The sequence below is a fragment of the Elephantulus edwardii genome, unplaced genomic scaffold (genome assembly GCF_000299155.1).
Source record: "Elephantulus edwardii isolate Elephantulus edwardi_28Jun2011 unplaced genomic scaffold, EleEdw1.0 scaffold00148, whole genome shotgun sequence".
In the NCBI taxonomy this organism is placed as follows: domain Eukaryota; kingdom Metazoa; phylum Chordata; class Mammalia; order Macroscelidea; family Macroscelididae; genus Elephantulus; species Elephantulus edwardii.
The window spans coordinates 7,013,886-7,035,153 of NW_006399898.1; the positions used below are offsets into that span (position 1 = coordinate 7,013,886).

General features: G+C 57.9%; 2 protein-coding genes across 2 annotated transcripts in view; one reads left to right on the forward strand and one right to left on the reverse strand.

The window, feature by feature from the left end:
- Nucleotides 1-7,367, forward strand: part of CUX2 (cut-like homeobox 2) — a 128,225-nt gene extending 120,858 nt beyond the window's left edge. The window contains exon 26 of the mRNA XM_006894721.1: nt 6,587-7,367. Within this exon, the coding sequence (XP_006894783.1) occupies nt 6,587-7,367 (781 nt within the window). The remainder of the gene's footprint in view (nt 1-6,586) is intronic.
- Nucleotides 7,368-15,118: 7,751 nt separating this feature from the next.
- FAM109A (family with sequence similarity 109, member A) lies at nt 15,119-15,778 on the reverse strand. The gene has a single exon (XM_006894722.1). It carries the CDS (start codon nt 15,776-15,778, stop codon nt 15,119-15,121), a length of 660 nt encoding a protein of 219 aa, XP_006894784.1.
- Nucleotides 15,779-21,268: the final 5,490 nt, after the last annotated feature.

Sequence of the window (21,268 nt, forward strand, 5' to 3'; positions counted from 1 at the left end):
AGGGCCTGCAGGGAACCTCATCCCCCATCCTCCATCCCAGGGCCTGCAGGGACCCCCCCATTCTCCATCCCAGGGCCTGCAGGGATGCCTCCCCATCCCCGGGCCTGCAGGGACCCCCATCCCCCATCCCAGGGCCTGCAGGGACCCCTCCCCATCCCAGGGCCTGCAGGAACCCCTCCCCATCCCAGGGCCTGCAGGGACCCCCATTCCCCATACCAGGGCCTGCAGGGACCCCCATTCCCCATACCAGGGCCTGCAGGGACCCCTCCCTGTCCTAAAGCTGGCAGGGACCCCTTCCTTGTCCCAGGACCTGCAAGGACCCTTTCTTCATCCCAAGGCCTGCAGGGACCCATCCCCATCCCAGAGTCCAGAGGGGGTCAGCATGGCCTGGGGAGGTAAGGACACTGAACTACACAAATGTGAACAGACATTAGCCGCACATGGCCTGGGAAGGAGTCATATTGCAGGAAAGACGTCAGGTGGCACTGTGGTTTATGCATTAGGCTACACACACTGGCTGACAGTCGGATCCCACCAGCCCGCGAGTCCCCAGGAGGAGGAGGAGGAGGCAGGCCGTCTGCTTGGTAAAGGTTTATTCCTGGGGAACCCCGTGGACAGTTCTCCATCCGACTCAGCGCTGTGGATTTAGGATTTTGGGGGTTTAGGGTCAGAGCATTGGCATCCTGGCCATGCAACCCAGCACTGGCCATGCCCCTTTCCAGCGTGGAGCCCTGGGCAAGTCCCTCACTTCCCAGGCCTCGGGCTTCTCACTCTAAAACGGGCATCTTAACATCAGAACTTTGTTCTGACAAGGTGATGGCCTAGCATTAAGTGGTGGGTGCTGATGTCCTTTAGTCCAACTGGCCCAGTGTCAGCCCCTGGGGAGCCGTCACACCACAGAACTCCTGGGGGAAGCCACCTCCAAGGCCACAGGGACTTCCCTGGCTGCCTCTCCAGGCCCAGCCTTCTTGGGGACCAGGTGAATCCCACTACCATGCTGCCCCTCCCTAAGGTTCTCCCACCCCCTCATCTGGATGGCAGAGGGGCCCTTGGTCTTCAGGGCCAGGCCGGTCAGGCATGCACTGGGTCAGGAGTCCCCAAAGGCTTCCAGGGCCAGCTGGGGAGCTGGGGAGAAAGGTGGCCTGGAAACCCCATCTGAGACACAAGGTGGCCTGTTAGCGCAGTGGAACCTGCCCGCTGCTTCCTGGGGGAGGATGAAGGGGTTAGGACCGCAGCTGCAGAACCCAGCCGGGCTGCGGTCATGCAGGGTCACTGTGAGTCACAGTCAGTCCCTCAGTGATGGGTCTGAGGCGCACTCCCAGCAACCCCCAGGCTTCCTGGGCAGGAAGTGTCTCCAGTGCCTGGGTGGTAAACCACCATCCCTTAGGAAACACAGCCGGCTTTACCCCCAGAAGAGGAAGCAGATGGGGAGAGTGGAGCCCTGAGGTCCCCTTCCCTCAGCCCAAGCATTAGCATGCTGCAGACAGAGTTCAAATCCCATCTTGACTGAGTGGCCTGGGGCGAGTTGCCTCCCCACAAGCTCCAGTGTCAACACGCTATTATGTCACTTAATGGCCTGGATCAGGCCAGAGCCTTCCCAAGAACAGGTCAGGGGGTCCTGGGAGCCTCCCTCCTCCCACATCCTTCCCAGGGAAATAGGGCAACTTCTCCTCTCGGGTTGCATACAGAAACTGAAAACTCCCTTATCATCCAGCGTCTCCACTCAGCGCCCACTTTCCAGTGTTGACCGGCATACAGTGCCAGGGCTGGAGTGAGAGGGCGCAGCGTCAGTCCTGCCCTCCAGGAGCTCTCGGTTATGACCCCGACCGTTCCACCCCAGCACAGGAGACCCAGAGAACAGGGACGGCTTCCTGGGGAAGACTTAGCGCAGGTGGTTGTGAGGTACCATCGAGTCGACCCTGTCAACAGCGGAGCTCAGCCCCGCCCTGCCCCGTGTCATCCTCAGTGTCTGCTGTGTACCAGCCGTGACTGCTGTCACCGCGTCGGCCCGTCTTGTTGGAGTCCTCTTCCCCATAGAGGAGGGGGCTGTTAAGCCGACTTTTGAAGGATGAACAGAGTTGAGGAATGCCTCTCTTGTAAGAAATAATCCCCAAAGAAATAATTTTCTAAAAAAGAGCAAGAGATCATTACAGAAGGATCCTTTCCTTCACTCGGTAAATGCTGAGTTCCTGCCCTGTGCCAGGGACCGTGATTGCTGGTGGCATCGGGAGCTGTTGGGTAAGACTTACAGCAACACATGAACAGCAGACCTGAGCCCTCTCCTATCCAGAGCCGTCCACATCCTCTCTGACACACCTGGGCCAGGACTACAGTCTGTGTGTTAATCCATCTCACTGAGGGCGTCTCTCTCGCTGACCCTCCATCGTTCAAGCATGATACCCCTTTCCAAAGAATAGCCTCTCCTAGCAACATACCCGAAGTTTGCAAAATGAAGCTTCAGTTTGTCCAGGACATATCTGTTCCTTTTTTTTGGAAGTCGACGGGACATTTACTGTTCTCCAACACAGCAGCTTAAAGACATTGCCTCTTCTCCTGTCATCCTAATTCACTGTCCAGCTCTCAGGAGCATCACAGCTCATCGGAAAGACTATGGCTTTGATCAGGTGCACCTTAGTCTTTGGACTGACATTCCTGCTCTCCTGGACTTGGAGAGGTCCCTCTCTTGCCCAGTTCTGTGCATCTCCAGATCTGACTGCTGATATGAAGAGTGTTGATTGCCCTAACCTATCTCTTCTTCATCTCTGATGAACCATTGGCCCAGTGGTTAGGATTGTTTTCTTGATGTTGAGATGTAATCCACAGTGGAGGCTGTAATCTTCCACCCTCTGTGGCAACCGCTTCAAGTCCTCCTGACGTTTTCAGCAAAAAAGTTTTTGTCCTCTGCATAACGCAGGTTATTGATGAGTTTCCCTCTGATCCTGATGCAGCACTCTTTCCTAAGGTCCAGCTTCTCGTATAATTTTTTCAGCACACAAATTGAATAGGTGTAGAGAAAGGATACAGCCCTGAGTGTAGCCTTTACCTGTTGCTACTCCTCTTAACAGTTCTAAACTACATAATGTTCCCTTGCTAGGTTCAGACCATAACTTCTTGGTCTAGGTATAGTTTTCGTATAAGCAAATTAAATGTTCTGAAATTCCTGTTCATCTCAGTAGTAGCTGTAGTTTGTTATGATTCAATATTCAAATACCTTTGCATAGTCAGTGAAACACAGGTAGACATTCTTCTGGTACTCTCTGCTTTCAGGCAAGATCCATCTGGCATCAGCAGTGATATCTGGTGCCACAGAATCTTCTAAATGCCACTCGAACTTCTGGCAGTTCTCTGTCTAGATACATTCTAGCCATTTTAATATGATCAAGCAGTATTTTGCTTGCATGTGAGATTAATGATATTGTTCGATAATTTCCACACTCTGTTGGGTCACCTTTCTTGGGAATTTGAACAAATATGGACCTCTTGTGGTTAGTTGGCCAAACAGCTGTCCTCCAAACTTCCTGGCATAGACTAGTGAGCATGTCCAGGGCTGCATCTGTTACTTGGAATGTGTCATTTGATATCGCGTCGATTCCTGGGGCCTTACTGTTTGCCAGTGCCCTCAGAACAGCTTGAACTTCTTCCCTCATCGCCACTGGTTCTTTATCTTCTGGTACTTCCTGAACTATTTGAGTACTAACCAGTTCTCTTTTTTTTTTTTTTTTGTATAGTGACTTCGTGTATTCCCTCCTTCTTATTTTTCTTTAAGTTTGAAAAAAGTTCTGAAACGTTTTGTCTAATTCTTTTTCTTTTGATACACTACATACCCACCATACTCACCATCCATACCTTAGTTGTCATCGATGTAAATAAACACCTGTACGCTGTACACTTTACTCAGCTCTGGAGACCTGGTGGCTTAGGGGTTGCACTGCTGACCCACTTTTCCAAGTGTGATGTCTCCTTCCACGGAATAGCCTCTCAAGTAACGTGTCCAAAGTATGTCAGACGAAGCTTGGCCATCCTTGATTCCAAGGAGAACTCCGGCTGAACTTTTTCCAGACATACTTTTCTGTTCCTTTAGCAAGTCATGGCTTCTAGTACTGTCCTCCAACACCACATCTCAGTGGTGTCAATTCTTCTTCTGTCATCCTTGTTTATTGCCCACCTGTCAGGTCAATAGCAAGTGACTGAAAAGATCACAACCTGAAGAACAGAGACACCTTAGTCATGGACTGCGATCACTGCTTCTCAGCACTTTGGAGAGGTCCCCGACAGCAGATTTTGCCAAGGCACAATGTCTTCCAGTTTCTTGAGTGCGGGGACCAGGGGTGTTGATTGAGAAGTCGAGTAAGGTGAGACCCCTGACAGTTCAGTCTTCTCTCCACCTGTCTCGTTACTGCCTGTTTACCCAGTGTTGAGCACTTCTGTCTTGTTGGTGGTGAGCTGTAATCCCTGTTGAATGCCATAGTCTTTGATTTTCTGCACCACGCGTTTCAAGGCCTCCTCACTTGGATCATTCAGGGTTTTTCTGTCCGTTGCAATACTGAGAGACACTATGCAACTCGAGACTTGAATTTTTTTCAGTTCTTTCAACTTGAGAAATACTAAAGCAAGCTTTTCCTTTTCTATTCTCCAGCTCCACAATCCATGATAATACTTTGTCTTCTCCAGCTGCCCTTTGAAATCTTCTGTCCGTTTCTTTCCCTTTAGCATCTCTTCCCTTCGTTTTATCTTCTTGAAACACAGTGCAATTTTCAGAGTCTCTCCTGATAGCCATTGTGGGTTGGTTTTTCTTTTCCTTTCTCTCCTGTCTGTATTATTTTAATACCAGCAGGTGTGGTGATAGGTGCTGGAAATATAACAAAGAGCAAGACAAAGTCCTGCTTTTAGCAGCACCAAGAGACCAGCAGGAAGGGCCTCTGTTAAACAGGCATTCCTATTCCAATATTGTTGCTGAATTCAGGGCCTCTGAGCAGGTGTTCGACAGGACAGAAAGTTTTGGGAACCATGCTTCAAAGTTAGAAATCGATGGTTGAACAAAAAGACTAATTAACATGAAGACGAATGACTGTGCGTCTCCTGTGTGGCCCTCCTGTTGGTCTTTTAATAAAGATCTGGTGTTGGGAAATTCGACCAGGAGAGCTTTGTGTTCGAGGCCATCCTGGCACCCACATCCCACCACCGCCCTCCCTCTGGAGGGGCTACAGGAGATGGCAAAGCTCCCCGCAAGGTGGGAACTCAGCCCTGGGAGAGGGGCTGGGGCCTGAGAAGACGGCCTGGGCTCCTGAGGCCGGGCCCACTCCCCGCCTGGCCCCTGAGGAAAGGACGGGGAGCAGGGAGGAGCAGAGCGCACCTCCGCCCCTTGCCGACTCTCTGAAGCAGGTCTCCTCGGGGGAGGAGGCAGAGGCGGGTGTCCCCAGCTCAGGTGACTGGCACGCATGTCCAGTGCGGTGTCTGCCCCGTGATGAACACTCACCGTGACCTGTTATTACCGTTTAAACAGGGCTGTTAGGTCATGGAATAAAGGCTTCAGAAAGGCTAGGCTGGGAGCTTGGCAGGTGCTGGAGGAAGCCCTGGAATGCAGTCACCCGACTCATCTGTGGGGAGAGGGCCAAGCCGTTCCCCCTCGCTGGCCCTCAAGTGTTACCAGGAGAATGATTAGCCCATTTCTGGTCTCTGCTGCCCTGAATCTAACGACGCCTCTCTGTCCCCCTCAGACAGCGGGAGGGCTGTGGAAGTGACGGATCCTGGGTGGAATTTGGGCTCCCTCAGTTCTGGTCCCAGCTCGTGGTGACCTCTGTGCCTCAGTTTCCCTTTCTGGGCTGCAGGGCCTTGCTGTTGTGAGGCAAGTCTCAGCTTGGCCTGGAGGGGTTCGAGGACAGTGCCGTCAGACAAGCAACAGGAAACAGGTTAGCGTTAGCTGTAATCGTGCCTTATATTCAAGCTGAGAAGTCCAAGACGTCAGCGTCGTGTAGGCGATCGGTACACAAACACTATCCATGGGCTCTAAACTATCAAAAGGGAAAGAGGCTGTCAAGTTTGGGGGTTTCAAGATAAAGGAGCTCTCGTGATGGAGAGCTGAAGCTGCCGAGAGAAGGCCCGGGGTTTGAACCTGCCAGCGCTCTGCAGGAGAGGACAGGGCAGTCTGCATCCACGGAGACGTCACTGAGCTTCACTGAGCTCCGACACCCCCGAGGCCCTGAATAGTCACCATGGGGGAACTGCCGCAGTGGCAGGACGTTTGGTGAGCCTTCAGAAGCCACATGTCTGACACCCTCACAGTCCATCTCACTGGCATGAGACACGTGTCCAGCACTCCAGGGCCACGTGTGTGGCTGGTGGCTCCTTCCTGGAGCAGCAGAGGTCTTGATCATGAGTGTCTTGAGTTCAAGTCCCAGCACTGCCACTTCCAGCTGGTGGTCTGACGTTGCTTCCTCTGTGAAGGGGCTGATGCTGGCATTCATGGTGCTGGGGTTGCTGAGAGCTGTTAAGAGGACGTGTGGGGAGCGGGTAGGGTCCAGGGCCCTGACCACGCTTCACAGGCTCCCGTCCAGCCTTCAGCTCATTGCTCTCTCTGCCTGCCCAGGTCTCGGATGCGCCGAGAGATGTTGGTGGAGGGCACCCAGGACGAACCAGACCTTGACCCAAGCGGGGCACCCAGTGTTCTGCCACCAGTCCACTCCCAGCTGGACCCCACCCCTCAGAGTCCCAGCTCCGAGACTGAGGACCAGAAGCCCACAGTGAAGGACCTGGAGCTTCGGGAGGGCGTCGAAGAGAGCGCCAGGCCCCTGAGCACCCAGGACAAGGCCCCAGTGACGGTGAAGCAGGAGCAGACAGAGGATGAGGCGGACAGCAGACCCCAGAACTTAGGGGAGCCGGACAAGGACCAGGGGCTCCCCAAGGTGCAGCACCCTGAGCCTCCAGAAAACAAAGGGCTCCCCAGAGTGGCCCCAGAGACCCTCCTTCCCGGCGGGACCGCCCCGGACTTCCCCTTGGTGCATCCACCCCGGGAGAACGAGCAGTCCCACATGGACCCCCTAAGTTTTAAGTCGGCCTCCGAGTCCTCACGCTGCAGCCTGGAGGTATCTCTCAACTCGCCCTCGGCCGCCTCCTCACCAGGCCTCCTGATGTCCGTGTCCCCCGTACCCTCCTCCTCAGCCCCCATCTCTCCATCCCCACCAGGAGCCCCCCTTGCCAAAGTGCCCAGTGCTAGCCCCACGGCTGACACAGCCGGGGCCCTGCACCCCAGCGCCAAGGTGAACCCCAGCCTGCAGCGGAGGCACGAGAAAATGGCCAACCTGAACAGCATCATCTACCGGCTGGAGCGGGCTGCGAACCGGGAGGAGGCCCTGGAGTGGGAGTTCTGAAGGCCCTGGGGGCGCCGTCCCCTCCCTCGGCCTTGCGGGGAGCACCCTGCTTTCACGGAGTGGGGCGTGAGGGGCCGGGACAGGTCCTACCTCCACTCCTCCAGTGCCCGGAGCTCCACCCCAGCGAAAGCACCACGTTTTCACCTGCAAACTCCAAACTCTTTTAGAAAAAGAAAGAAATATTTATAGACCTCTTTTAGCTATTTTAATAAAGGATCCTTTGGAATTTATTCCCAGCTGAGGCTGTTTTGATATTACAGAGAGATATAAAAATCAGGATGCTGTCACAACTGTTGCGAGTTATACACTGAAGTTGTATTGTTTTTTTTTGCCACTAGATGAGATTAAAAGAAGACAATTACTCAAAGCCATCACAGGACACTCTAAGACTGACCCAGATTACTTAGATAACCTTTGAACCCCACCCCCTCGTCTGTGAGACACGGGCTCCCCTCCAGAGCCTTGCCCAGAAGCGACAGTCCAGAAGACTCTAAATGAAGTCCGAGGCCGTGGAGGACGTGTTCGACTCAGTCGTCCTGGGCACTTGGTCACCCAGAATGTCCCGTGCTCTTGTGATGGGCAGAGGTGGCCTGTGGCCCAGCAGCCTGTGCAAGACGTGGCATGGTGCACAGCAAACTGCTTCCCCACCCTGAAGAGGACAGCAGAGGGCCTGGAGCCTGGAGTGCACGTGGCCTCTGTCTCCCCAGCAGCCAGGGAGCGCCCCCGCGCCCGTCTTCCTCACCAGCTGACCCTGGAGCTGATCTGGAAGGCCTGTCTGGCTCTGCGTCCCCCCACGGGACACAGTGAGGAGGCCAGGGTCCCCACTGCACACCCACCCAGCCGCATCCCAGCCTCTGCCTTCAAGGCCCAGCATCTGAGGCCGCCCAAGTCCAGCGCCCAGGTCAGAGTTCCCACCCCGAGCCGTCGTTTCAACTGGTCGTTGAAAAGCTCCCTAGTTTTTCTCTTTGCCTTTGTCAGACTGTCCAGGGGAAAGGCTGGAGTGAGTGACACCCCCATGGGGTTCAGCATGACAGAGATTACAAAGCAACTCAAGCCAGTGGCCAGCAGGACCCCGCACGTGCGGCCAGTGCGGGGAGACATCATGTGCCCGCTCAGTGACCAGAGGGCCCAGGGGAGGCTGTTCAGGGGGGGCCTCTGGTCTCCCACCAGGCAAGGGGCAGCAACACCACCCACACGGGGAGTCGTCCTCGCCCTCCCGGCCTCTACACTGACTACTTTTCCACTGTATACATTTTTATCCAGATGAAGGTATTTTTATATTTTGACACTAGGACCCAGTGACCAATAATTTTCAGAGTACTCAAATCTGGAACAAATGGACCCTCTCCTTGGCCACCCTGTGACCTCCAAGACAGCCATGGGGAGACGCCTCTTAGCGTCACACCCACACGGCCCGGATGAACTTACTCTGGCTTGAGAACGGCGGATTCGGTGAAGCACTGAGTTGTGTGGTCTTTGAACATGAAAATCCTGTCCTGCTCAAAGCTAGTGGCCCTGTGTGAGCAACTGTCAGGTTCACATCCTGTAACGGGGGAAACTGCCACAAAACCGTTTCTATGAGAGATTGATGAACTTTGTCTAAACTTTTAAAAAAAGAAAAGGAACAAGTTCTGTGAGTCGCTAAATACAGAATTGTGCAACTCCTGGGGTCCTGCTTGCTTTGTTCCTGCCGCGGGGCTGCAGCCCAGGGGACGTGGACAGCCCCGGGCCTCCCAGGAGGCTGTGTAGGACTAGCGTGCGTCTACTGACGCGGGGCAGGGGGGAACGTGGACAGCCCCAGGCCTCCCAGGAGTCTACTGACTGGGGGACATGCCCTGTGGAATTGGCCCTCCCAGGAGGCTGTGTAGGACTCGTGTGGGTCTTCTGACCTGGGGACATGCCCTGTGGAATCTAGCCCTGGCCTCTCTTGGCAGCATGAGGTCTGGCCCACTACAAAGGGCACGTGCATGAGTGGTGCCCTCTCCTCCTGACAGAAATACCAGGGAGGCCAGGTGTGGTAGGCCCCTCCCCAGCTCTGTGCCTACGGCCTCAGTGTCCTCGCCTGGAAAGTGGGAATATCAGCACAGCCAGGTCCGGGTCATTATGAAGAGGGAGCAAGTGCAGGGAACGGTGAGGATGGTGCCCGGGGCCCTTGTGCATGTCCAGCTGCACGCGGCTCACCTCAGCCAGGGCCACATGAGTCCCAGGACACTGCTGCGCTCTGTCAGGTGGAAACTTGCCAGTGGCTCCGGCTTTTCATCCTGAGCTTGCACTAAATGACCAGCTCGCCCCACCTCGAATAGGATGACCAGCGGCTGGAGCCCTGAGGGGCAAGTTCCTCATCTGTGACATGGGGAGGAAAGTTATGGCCCCTTCCTCATAAGCCAGTTAAAGAAAACCGAGGCCTGGTTCCTCTGCACAGCTCCTGATAGGGCCGGAGGCCAGAAGCCCCACAGACGTGGGGTGCATAGGAGGCAGAGCAGAAAAGACACAGAAGCCTCCTAGGATCCAGGGACAGGGGGTCCACACTGGGCCATCTGGAGTCAACAGTGTGAGAATTATAGGGGGGGGGCAGAGATGAGGGCCCAGGCAGGAGGGGCCAGCCTTCTGATTAAGCTGGGTGTGGACAGAGGGGTGGGGTTAGTGTACAGAGAGCTGAGATAAGGATGGATAACCGCATTACTGTTCACCTAGCCCTTAAGTATTTCTTGAGAATCTACTCTGGAATACAGGGACCATGACAGTCCAAGAAGGCTTCCTGGAAAGGGGAGCATTTCAGCCAAAACCTGAGCAATGGCAAGAGCTAAGGAGAAGCAGAGGAGGGGGACAGGGATGAAGAAGGCAGGAGATGACTCAAAGGGAGCTGGACATTCTAGACGAGCCAAGGGCACCAGGGAGCCATGCAAGCCTGATGGAGGGCCTGGGGAGGGCTCGGGGTGCCCCCTCTGTGACAGGCAAAGCCCCCTCCCACTCCAGACTTCTGTTTCTCCTGGTCTAGATCCTTCTGTCAACCCTCAGCCGGCCTTGGGGTGAAAAGCCAGCCTGGACCTGTTCTTTAAACTGAGCCAGGCTTTTCTAAAAGCTTACCTCTGCGCCACCCGTCCAGGCAGAACAGGGGAAGGCAGGGAGACGGGGGAGCAGGGGGGCGGTGGGTACCATATGGGCAGGTGGGCCAGGGCAGGCAGAGGTCCAGGGGGGCAGATGGTCTTGGGGCACAGGGGACTGGAGAGCAGTCGGGCCAGGGCAGGTAGGGAGAGAGGGGGACAAGAACCAGGAGGGGCCAGGCAGGGCAGGGTCATTGGAGGAAGCAGGGAACCAGGAGGGGCAGGGTAATCAGACGGGGCAGGGGGATGGGGAGGCCAGGGGATTCATGGGAGCTGGGGGGGCAGGGAGACCAGGTGTCATTGCTGAGGACCCTGGGCCATTGGCCTGCTGGCTTGTGGCAGACCTGAGCCAGAGTGGGCAGCAGTCAGGGTGGGAACAGGAGGCAAATCCCTGGAACCCCCCAGGGATCCCCAGCCTCCCTAAGCTCGAGGCTGCTGAAGCCGCCCATCAAGCCCCCCATGGTGGGGGGCCTGGCCTGCGGTCCCCCGGGGGCAGCCAAGGGGTCCTGACAACCACTGGCCGGGCTCTGCAGAGGGAGCAGTCAGCTTGGCCTGTGGGTGTGCCAGAAACAGAGAAGGCACGGCCAGACAAGCGGGGAGCCCCGAGACTGTCGGGTGGAGGGAAGCGGGCTCCTTGAAGGTCTGCAGGGCAGATGGGCAGGAAGCTGCAGACCTCGCTCCACTTAGGCCTCCCTCAGGCCCCCGCCCTCACCTCACACCCCTCAGGACGGCTACCCCACCCTTCATGTCGGTCCTCCAGCCGGCCCGTTGGCTTCCCAGGCTTCTGCTGCAGATGGAAAGGGGGGGGGCCTGGTCACGGGGAGGCAGGCGCCCACCCTCAGAGCCAGCCTCAGGGTTCCCAGGTGGGCACACCCCGTCAGGCTGGCTCCCCCACAAGCCACCCAGGACCCCAGGCGCAGGTACAGTGAGCAGAATCTGGTCTTTTGGGGTATTAGTCTGTTCATTTTCCACAAACATCAGACGTCACTGGTTCTTGGCTGGGCTCTGAGCGGCCAGTCACAGAGTCTGGTCCTTGTGTCCAGTGGGTGAGGAGAGTGAGCAGGGAGGGCACACAGCCTGGGCCCCGTGTGGGCATGGGGCTGCTGATCTGAGGGCCCTCTCCTAGCAAAGACCAGCGCCTGGCAGCGTTTTCTGTCAGGAAGTCACAGAAAAGCCCTGCTCCGAGCTTTAGGAACACGGGCATTTATTACCTCAAGTCGCCCATAGGTAGACAGGCTCCAAGCTGGCAAAGTCAACAGTTCAAAGACATTTTCCAGCATGTGCCAAGGTCAGTGTGAGAGCATTTCCTCAGGAGCCTACTTCATGATCACGGGGTGGCTGCCACAGCACCAGCCATCACAAACATAACCCTTCTCAGAGGACAAGATGACCCATCCCCTTATGCATCATTGGCCAAAATTGGGTCACACACCCTCACTTCAGCGCCTAACATGTAGCCAGCCCCTGAGAGAGGAACAGGGACAGCAGAGCTGACTAACTTGACTGGTCATCCTGGGTGGGGGGTGGTGGGCAGCCAGCGTGGCATCTCTGACCTGGGTTCTCACCCCTACCTCAAGCGGCTTCTCGGAATGCACCTCCCATCCACGTCCAGTTCTCCCCACGGTGGAGGCCAGGTTCCCCGCCTCCCTTCAACTCTGGACCTGGACACTTCTGGTCAAGGGGAGACGCTGACGTGTTCACAGTGGCTGTCCACACTTACCTTGGCGCCAGCCTGGCCCCCTCCACCTTTCAGTCCACCTGGAGGGCAGGCAGGCCTGTCACTCTGTCAGCTTTTTACTGTGACAGCAAACTGGTTTCCACTCAGCCATTTCTGCGTTTCGTTCCGACTCTGACTGCAGTCCCCAGGAGGTACCAGCACTCTTCTCGTTACGTCCCTGTATGCCCTTTTCTCTTTGTCCTCTTACCCCTCCCTGTCCTCTGAGCTTTCTCCCTGGACACCTGTGGCCCTGTTGATCTTACATGGTTGACGGTCCTAAGGGCGTGTCCCTGCCAGTCTTACTGACCCCTGAATGGTCCTGGTTTTCGTGGAAGCTGAGAAGCGATCAGGTACAGGCTGAGGGGTGACCCGGAGCTTAGTCTCAGGAATTCCAGTCTCTGACTAGTTAGCTTGGGTCTTTTTTTACTAAGAGTCTTGTTCCACATTCTAGAAGGTTCTATCGAGATCCCTTCTGGGCAGCCAGCAGTGGCCCTGTGCACCACCTAGGTCATGGCGGCTGGCTTCACAGGCTCTAGTCTCACTCAATTCAGATCTTTGATTTTCTTCACTCCTCTTTGCTCCAGACAAGAGACCACTCATTGAACCTTCAGTGTCCACTCACAAACTTAGAAGACCCCAGTCCTACTGACCAAATGGGTCATGGGTAGGCAGAGTCTCTGACACTGTGGTGCTTGGTCATTAGGACGTCCTTAGAGTCCATTCTCAGTGGCAGTCACGGATCTGTCTGCAGCATCAGTCCACGCGTGGACCCATCTGTTCATCTGTCCGCCCAGCAGCCCTGTTCAGTCTGTCCCCTCGTAGTGGCCCTTCCTCTCAGGGCTGCCTCTCCCCTGCCCAGTCCCCAATTCTGCAGCAGCTGTGGTCACCAGTATCCCGGGCAGCGCCCCTACGCAGGCTGCAGGGAGAGCCATTTCCCAGCTCCCGCGTGCCACTGCTGCCCAGGTGACGGGGTGACTCAGCACACACACCCCCTCACGAGGGGCTCATTTGTTCTCCAGTTCTGTCCGCAAACCACTGGTGGCTCATCCTAAGCCACATTTTCCTAAATGTGCATGATTTTTCCAGGCTGACAAGGAACACTTGTGACCCAGTCACACTGGGTGGCCCTGAGCCAGCCTCCTGCCTTCCCCGAGTCCCCCACAAGCCCAGTGAGCCAGGTCTGATCCACGAGGCAGTCACTGTCCACCATGGCTTGAGGCTCGCTCACTGACCTGTGTCCCCACGAGGGATCCAATGGCCAGCCTGGGCGTCTTGCTCTCCCTGCCAAGCCCAGCCTCAGAACTCCAGTACTTCCACCCTGCAGTTCTATGCTTTTAATGCAGGGATTCAGTTTGCATCCCTGTCCTGACATTTCCCAGTCATGGGACCTTGGCAGGTTTCTCAACTTTCCTGAGCCTCAGTTTCACCATGTGTGAAATGGGCTACTGTCTGCCCAGAGATGTCGTTGTAGGAATCAGTCTAGTGGGGCACCCACAGGGGCACTTCCTCAAATGTACGGACGGGGACAGGAGAAAACAAACACAACAGCCACCGTTTGACAAACTTGTGTTTATCTCAGCCCTCGCCTCCACCTCCTCCACTCAACCCCAGAGGCATCTTGTACTTCGGGGTGCAGGGCTCTGTACCGTTAAGTCTGTAAACCTGCACCAAAACTGGGCCACCTGCCTCACATCTCAGCCCTCCAAGGCCCAGAGCCTGCGGCCAAAAGCCTGACCACTGAGATGAGAGCAGGGGACTCTGGGAAGGAGGGACCCGTACCGACCCCAGAGGCAGCCCAGGGAGAGAGAAGGGGGAGTGGAAGATGCCCTCGAGGGCACCTCTGCCTCTCCAAACTGGGTTCTCAGCAGCCTGACTCCTGCCCCCTCCCCATGGACAGTCCCCACTGTGTCCCCCTCCGTCCCCCCCTCCCCGGCCAGGCTCAGCCCTGGGGCCACCCATCCCTCCCCAGCAGACAACAGGAAACAAAAGCAGTAAAAGAGCAAACTCTATAGCTACAGAAAACCACCCTAAGTGTTTAAAAATAAAATTAAAACTATAGCCCCGCCCACTGAGCCAGCAGTGGGCAAGTGAGGCCTTGGGGGCAGGCGAGGACCCCAAGCCCCAGGGTCTCCAAACGCAGGGGCCTCGTCTGTCACCGGGGCAGCCTCAGGGGCAGTAAAGGTCAGCATGATGGGGTCCTCAGGTCCCTGGTGCAGGACGCTGAAGATTGTAAACATGACCCAGAGGGAGTGCCGGGGGCCGGCGTGGGTCCTGAACCCCAGACTCCCTGGGCTAGAAGTGGGCACTGCGGTGAGGAGGGGGAGACTTTTGACTGAGGGGGGACAGGCTCGTGTGTTCAGAGACAGGAACATGGCTGATCTGTAAGCTGAGACAGGGCTGTGCAGAAGGAACTGTGTGGAGCTCGAAGGTTCTGGAAACCAAACAGACTTGCTGGCTTCAGTTCTGACACCTTCGGAGCAGCACCTGGGCCTCCCCTGACGGTCGGTCTGCTCACGACCACCCCACCCTGCATGGACCTGTCCCCAAGTGTGGGGGCCGGGTCCCAGCTCGGTCAGGGTCACCCAGGTCAGCCAGGTCCAGGAAGACGAGACTGAAGACTAGCAGGCCAGGTGCGTGCGGTCCCATGGGGACAGGGCACGGCCTCCTGGGCCTGGAGCCAGGGGCCCCAATCACTCGGGCCTGGGCCTCCAGGTGACCTTCCAGTGTCCATGGGTGGGCAGTTCGGCCCAGAGTCCTCGTGGGGATCAGGGACTGGACCTGGGCCAAGGCAACCTTGGGGCCTGCACAAGAGCTGGGCCTTTAGTACCAGCTTCTCCATCCCCCACCCTGATTGTGGTTGTGGCCACAGGGCCAGCTGCGTGGTCAGGCGTCGGGTAACCTCCAGGCAGCCTGGCCGCTCCCACACTCCCTCAGGGCCGGGCCTGGCCCCGTGACCACTGGGCCCGCAACGCCCTGACCTCCTCCCCATAGTGCGCATGCAGCTGGGCGAAGGGAGCCCTGTCCAGTGCACCACTGAAGGCGGGGGCCCGGCGGCGGGGCGGCAGCGGCGGGGGGTCAGGGCCAGGCTGGTGGCCGGCACCGGAGGCCGCGGGCGGCTCGGCGTTCCAGACGGCACAGCCGTTCTCCTTGGGCAGCAGGGCGCGTGGCCGGCAGGGCGGTGGGCAGGCCCCCCCGGCACGCATGGCCGCCAGCTGCTGCTCCAGCTCCCGCACCACCAGCCGCAGGTAGTGGAAGGAGGCCCGGGACAGGGCCTTCACCCAGCCCTCCATGGCCGCCTGGCTGTCGGCGGCCAGCACGTAGGTGCGTGCCCGCGAGCCCACGAAGCGCACGGCGAAGGCGAACTCCTCGGTGGCCTCCACCAGCTCCACCGTGCAGCCCTCCAGGATGATGACGCCCACGGGCTCGCGGCTGGCCGGCTCCTCGAAGTAGAAGAGCATGTTGCCACGCAGCACGAACCAGCGGCGCTGGTAGGCGGCGTGCCGGCCGCCCCTCTTGCACAGGAAGCCCGCGTTGTCCACAGGGGCGTCGCAGGTGGCATAGAAGGCCAGGCTGCGCTCATTCAGCTTCATGGCTTCGACCCTGTGGGGAGCCAAGGCCAAGACCATCATCAACCCCGGGCCACCCCACCACCGTCACACCCCACAGACCAGGAAACTGAGGCTCGGACCTCGGTAGCCCCGGGTAACACCGAGGAGGCCAAACCAGAGTGTGCCAAGCATTTTATCACAGAGCTCAATGCGGGACTGTCGTAACTGGGAAAGAGACTCGTCTCCCATCTGAACAAGGCCAGCCGCACTCGCCCGACGCCTCACTGCAGGTTAGATGCAGCTGAGACTGGACCTGGGCCTCACTTCAGGATCAGCTCCTGCCATCATCCCCTGGGGTCGGGCCAGCTGACCGCCTCCCTCACCTTTCCTTCCAGCTCCCAGCTCTGCTCACTGTGGCTCTGAATCAATGTGCCATCCACAAAACAGGCAGGAAGAGAAGCTACCTCAGAGGCCTGCTGGGACTGTATTTACCCACCTGATATTGACTGAGCACTGGCCATCTGCCAGCCACTGCTCCAGCCGGGGAGGGAGCAGCGAGCAAAGTCCCCGCCCGCACCGGCTTGCTAGTGAGCAGAGGGGTGGAGGCTGGAGCCGAGCAGGGAAGACAGAGGAGGAGGATGTGGCTGGAGGCAGGCAAAGCTTTCAGAAGGAAGGTGCGTCTGTCACGTATGTAATGGATCCATGAACCTGACCGCCTTCCCCCCAGGAGCACAAGAAGGGTACAAAACTGGCCAGCTGGGACTGACCGGAAGGTAACACAGGCCTCCTGGGGGCCTGCCTCCCTGGGGATCTCCTGGGCCACTCTGAGGACACTCCCTTTTCACACCATCTCCCTGGACAGGTCTGCAGCCACATTTTTCAAAAGGCCAAGTACTTCTTCCTGGCATGCAGTGGGCACTCAATTAATGCTCCTTTCCCCTGCCTAGGTGTGGCCTCACTCAGGCCAGGAGGAATGAGGTCAGGGCAGCGGCCTTCCCAGGAGCAGGTGGCATGAGTGCAGCTCGGCCTGCCCCACGGAGGAGCGACTGCTCCCAGCCAGGTCCTGGGTTTCCTCATCCCCTCATCTCACCCAGTCAAGGGAGGCTTCCTGAAAGAAGTGACAGCTTGATACAGCAGCTCGGCCCAGTCTGTCCACACCGGCAGGGGGCCTGAGGCCGGAGCCCCCAAAAGTCCACAGTTTAGTCCTCTCCCTTCCTGAGCTGTGTGGCCTCGGACACAGCTTGGCCCTCTCTGAGCCTCAGTCTTTCTTCCTGCCAAATGGGACTCATGCCATTTCCTGGGACCCCTGGCCCATGAACTCTAGACCATGGCTCACGGGAACCTCCCACCTCACTCCCTCCTACCTCCAGCTTCTAGTGTGCTCCTGCGTTCAGATCCCAGCCGGGCAGCATATGGGCTGTGGAACCCTGGGCAAGCGCTGGGCCCGTCTGGGCCACCAGGTCCACACCTGTGAAATGAGAGCAGGGTCAGGGTTCCTGCGACAAGGAGACAGGACCAGGTGGAATGTGAACAGAGCAGGTACACAGCTGCGGTCCAGCCAGGGGCCTCTGTCTCCCACACCCCACACGTGGGCGTCCTCACACCCACTCACGTCCCGGCTGCTGTCAGGTTCTGTCATGTCACCTCCGACTCAGTGACCCTGAGAACAGAGCCGAACCCGCCCTATCCTGTGCCGTCCTCACCATGTCTCCTTGTTGTCAGGTACCATCCAGTCAGAGCTGACTCACAGCTGACCCTCCCCTCTGTCCACTACCAGCTCCCCACCCTATGCCTGCCTATCACTGTCCCCCTGGACAACTGCACTAGGCTCCTCCTCGGTGATTCCGTCCTTGTCCCCTCCCTGCACACAACTCCCCAGTCCCTCAGAGCAAGGTCCGGCAGCCTTCTGACCCACAGGGTCCTATCTGCCTCTCCAGCCTTCCGCAGGGTACAGGCCTTTGCTGATGAGATTGCACTGAGAACACTTCCTCCAGGAAGACCTCTCTGACGGATCAGGGGCCAAACTCCTCCCCCAGGCCCTAAGCCGTCCCACCATCCTGTTCCTGGGGGGGCCTCGGACACCCTCACACCCCCACCTCTCAAGCCTTGACTGATCCAAAGCAGGGTTGGTTCCTTTATATACTAAGTGTCCAGTCAACATTTTATAAACAGAGCCCCATAGGCACCTGACACGATCAGAAACAGGCTAGGAGATGCAGGAAGGGTCAGGGAAGAGAGACGTCCACACAGGGATGTGGCCAGGACAGCATTCCTGCCGTGGTGTGGCACACGCAAGGGCAATGGGGTGGTCCAGCACAGAGGGGTCAGGAGTACAGACGGACAGCGGCCTGGACCAGCCTGCTGGGCCTCACTGCTACCTTCCCTGTCTTCCCTGCAGTCTGCTCCCCACACCTCAGTGGAGAGACTGGTCCAAACACACCCCTCTGCTTGCTCTAAGACTTCCCATAGCTCCCCATTTCCCTTAGTGCAAAATCGAGTCCTCACCATGGCCCCCCAGACTTTCCCCCTCGCTCACCTGTCCACATTCCCCCTACAAAGCCTTTCCTCTACCCCTCCCATATCTTCACACACCTCAGTTTCAGCTCAAGAACACTGCCTCCAGGAAGCAGTCCCAGACTGCCCCCGTCCCCACCAGTCAACATAATTACCTGGGTCATGTTTGCCTTCCTGAGGGCCAGCTCTTTGTCTGAATTCCCACTGGCATGCAGTAGGTCTTCAAACACCTGTTGAATGTATCAAGCAGTGAGTGTCTTGAACTTCTCAAGAGCCTTGTAAGGAGTAGGTCTATTCCCTCCACTTAACAGATATGAGAGGCACAGAGAGATTAAGTCATTTGCCCAATGACACAGTACTGGACCAGCCCCACATTCTGGGACACAGCTAAAGGAAGGACATCCCTCAAGGTCAGTGCTCCCCTCAATTGCCCAAATGAGGCAGCCTGGCCAAGGTCACAGTGTCATAGCACAAGGACCAGCTCTGAGGCCCCAGCCTCCTCCAGCCCATGGAGAGAAGATGAAGGGCAGGAAGCGGCCCGGTTCCCGCCTCACCCAGAGGCTGCCTTATCTCCTCGTGCTGCTTCCCAAGCCCAGAGTTTGCCTGTTGTGGGCACTGCTGCTGATTCAACAGCCTGTGGCCAGGCAGGAAGCTGGAAGGGACTGGTCACTCCACGGCCAAGGCCAAGTTCCCGCCTCTACCACAACCAGAGGAAGCCAGTCACCTTCACCTTCCTAAGCCAGTTTCCTCATCTGTCAAATGGGCTGTGGCAGAGGCATGTATCTGAGATCAAGGTAAACAGATTTATCAGTGTTTCCTAGCTAATCTCTAGTCAAGTTTGCTGCCTGTTCACCACTTCAGAGCAAGGGTGAAAAGCACGTGAAACTTCCCTGCAGCCTAATAAGTGAGCACAGGAAAACCAGATCTGTACCAGGATCTACACACTCTGTAGGAAGGGGCTGGTGTGGGGGGAGATGCCAGTGAGAAGCGGAATCTCCCACGTGAAAATGTGCATGCTTTGCTACCGACTGGCAAGTAAGCACAAGTCAGCTGTCTGTGGAAATCGGGCCCTGGGCTGCGGAGCCGACGCAGGAAGGGAGGACTGGGCTGTCAACCTTAGGATGCTCGAGGCTCATGTGCAAAATGGGGAGCTCTGGGGTTCAGATCCATCAGCCTCCGTGCAGCCCCTCCTTCACAGGCCTGGAAACCCTACCTGTGCCAGCACTGACCAGACACCAGTGGATAAGGGCATGTCAACGCCCTCTCCGGGAGAGGGTGACTTCATCCCTGCTGAAGGGTCATTCTTCAGTGTGTGGCAGGAAGTGTGAGCCCTCAGAGAAGGAGCTGGTCCACGTCCAGGGACAGCGGGGAAACTGAGGCACCAGAGGCACGCAGTTCAGCACCCACCAAGGAGGCCTGAAGAAGCCAGGACAGCTGGTCCTGGGGGCTGAGTCCAGCAGCCCCTACAGGAGACTGTCCATGTTCCCACAGCGGGTGTGAAGAGGAGGGTGTGGCAGGAACGGGCAGAAATGCATGTGCCCTGAACCCGGAGCAGCCACCTGTCCGCTGCCCTGACTACAGGGCCCCAGGGCAGCCCCAGTGCCCACAGCAGAGGCTAAGCGTCCACAGTGTCTGCCCCTACCCCACTGTGCTGTGCCAATCTGAAGGACATGGGGCTCTGGGAGCTCCTCAAAGCCCACCAGGGTCCCAATGGGTGGTCAACAGTAGGGTGCATGCCAAGGGAGGGCTGTGGTCTGTGTCTCCCCGGCACTGGAATCCCTTGTGGGGCTCAACAGCCACGTTCACCCTGGCAGCCGGGGACGCTGCTCCTGGAGTAGAGGATCCCTGGAGAGGCCTCCCCCCCTGTCCACCCGTCCCCCTCACCTGCCCACCTGATCACCCCACTTGTCGCCTCTCTTCTCTACCTCGTTCCTCCCCCTGTCCACCCGTCCTCCCGCCTGTCTGCCCGTCCACCCGATCCCCCTGCCTGTCCACCAGGTCCCCCCGCCTGTCCCCCTCATCCACCAATCCTATTACCTGTTCGCCTGTCCACCCCGCCTGTGTGTCCCCCACGGCCACTCGCTCTCCGCCCGTTCCCCCTGCCCCGGCCACCCGATCGCCCTGCCTGTCCGCACGTCCCTCCACCTGTCCACCCGGTCCCCCGCCGGACCAGCCTTACCTCGCGGCACAGACCTCGGGCGGCGGGGCCGGGGGGCCGGCGGGCCGTGGCCCGGGACCCGCTGGCGGCGGGCACTGCGGCGGCGCTTTGTCTCCCCGCGGCCAGGCCCGCGCAGCCGCTGTGGACGCAGACGGAGGGAGGCGGGCGCAGCCGAGCGCGGGGCCGGCCCCTTTAACCTTTCCCACCTCGCCCGTTCAGGGCCCGCCCCCAGCCCGACCTGCTCTCTGATTGGCCAGTGTCTGGACGACACTCCCCCGGATTCGCTACGCTCGGGTGGGATCGCTCCAGTGGGAATTCTTAAAGGCACCGGAACTGGTTCTCTCTCTGCCCCTTGAATGCTCATTGGAAAGTGGACTTGAGCCTCAGAGGTCCCGAGCGCACCCAGAGGCCTCGAAAGCGAGTCCAGTGTCCCCGCCGCTCACAGGTGCCCTCGGCCTCAGTCCAGGTTCCCCCTTCTGCTGGGGTTCGGCAGATCCCATGAAATGAACTTTGACAAATGATAGCCTAGGGCATGGAATTTACAGGTTAAAAAAAAGGTCAAGGTATTTATGGGCGTCCTGGCAGCCTCACCTGGCACCCAGGTGCAGATCACTCAGCGGGGAGACCGCTGCGCCTTCTGTTGTATGAAGAGCAGAGCTGACCAGTGTGGCCGCCCCCGCTGGACCCTCTGGGGGCCTTTCTCCCGCAGAGGCCCGGTGGGCGCTACCTCTCTGCACCACCAGGGTCCCGGGAGTAGTGCAGTTAGTGCCCTTCACCTTCACCAGAGGGTGGTCAGCGCCCAGCTGGTTCCTCTCGTCGCCTCCCTATTACCCTCCTTCCACCCCACTCGACCCCCCATC

Coding starts and splice junctions, on each gene's coding strand:
- FAM109A (XM_006894722.1), bottom strand. CDS start 15,778: ATGAAGCTGAATGAGCGCAGCCTGGCCTTCTATGCCACCTGCGACGCC.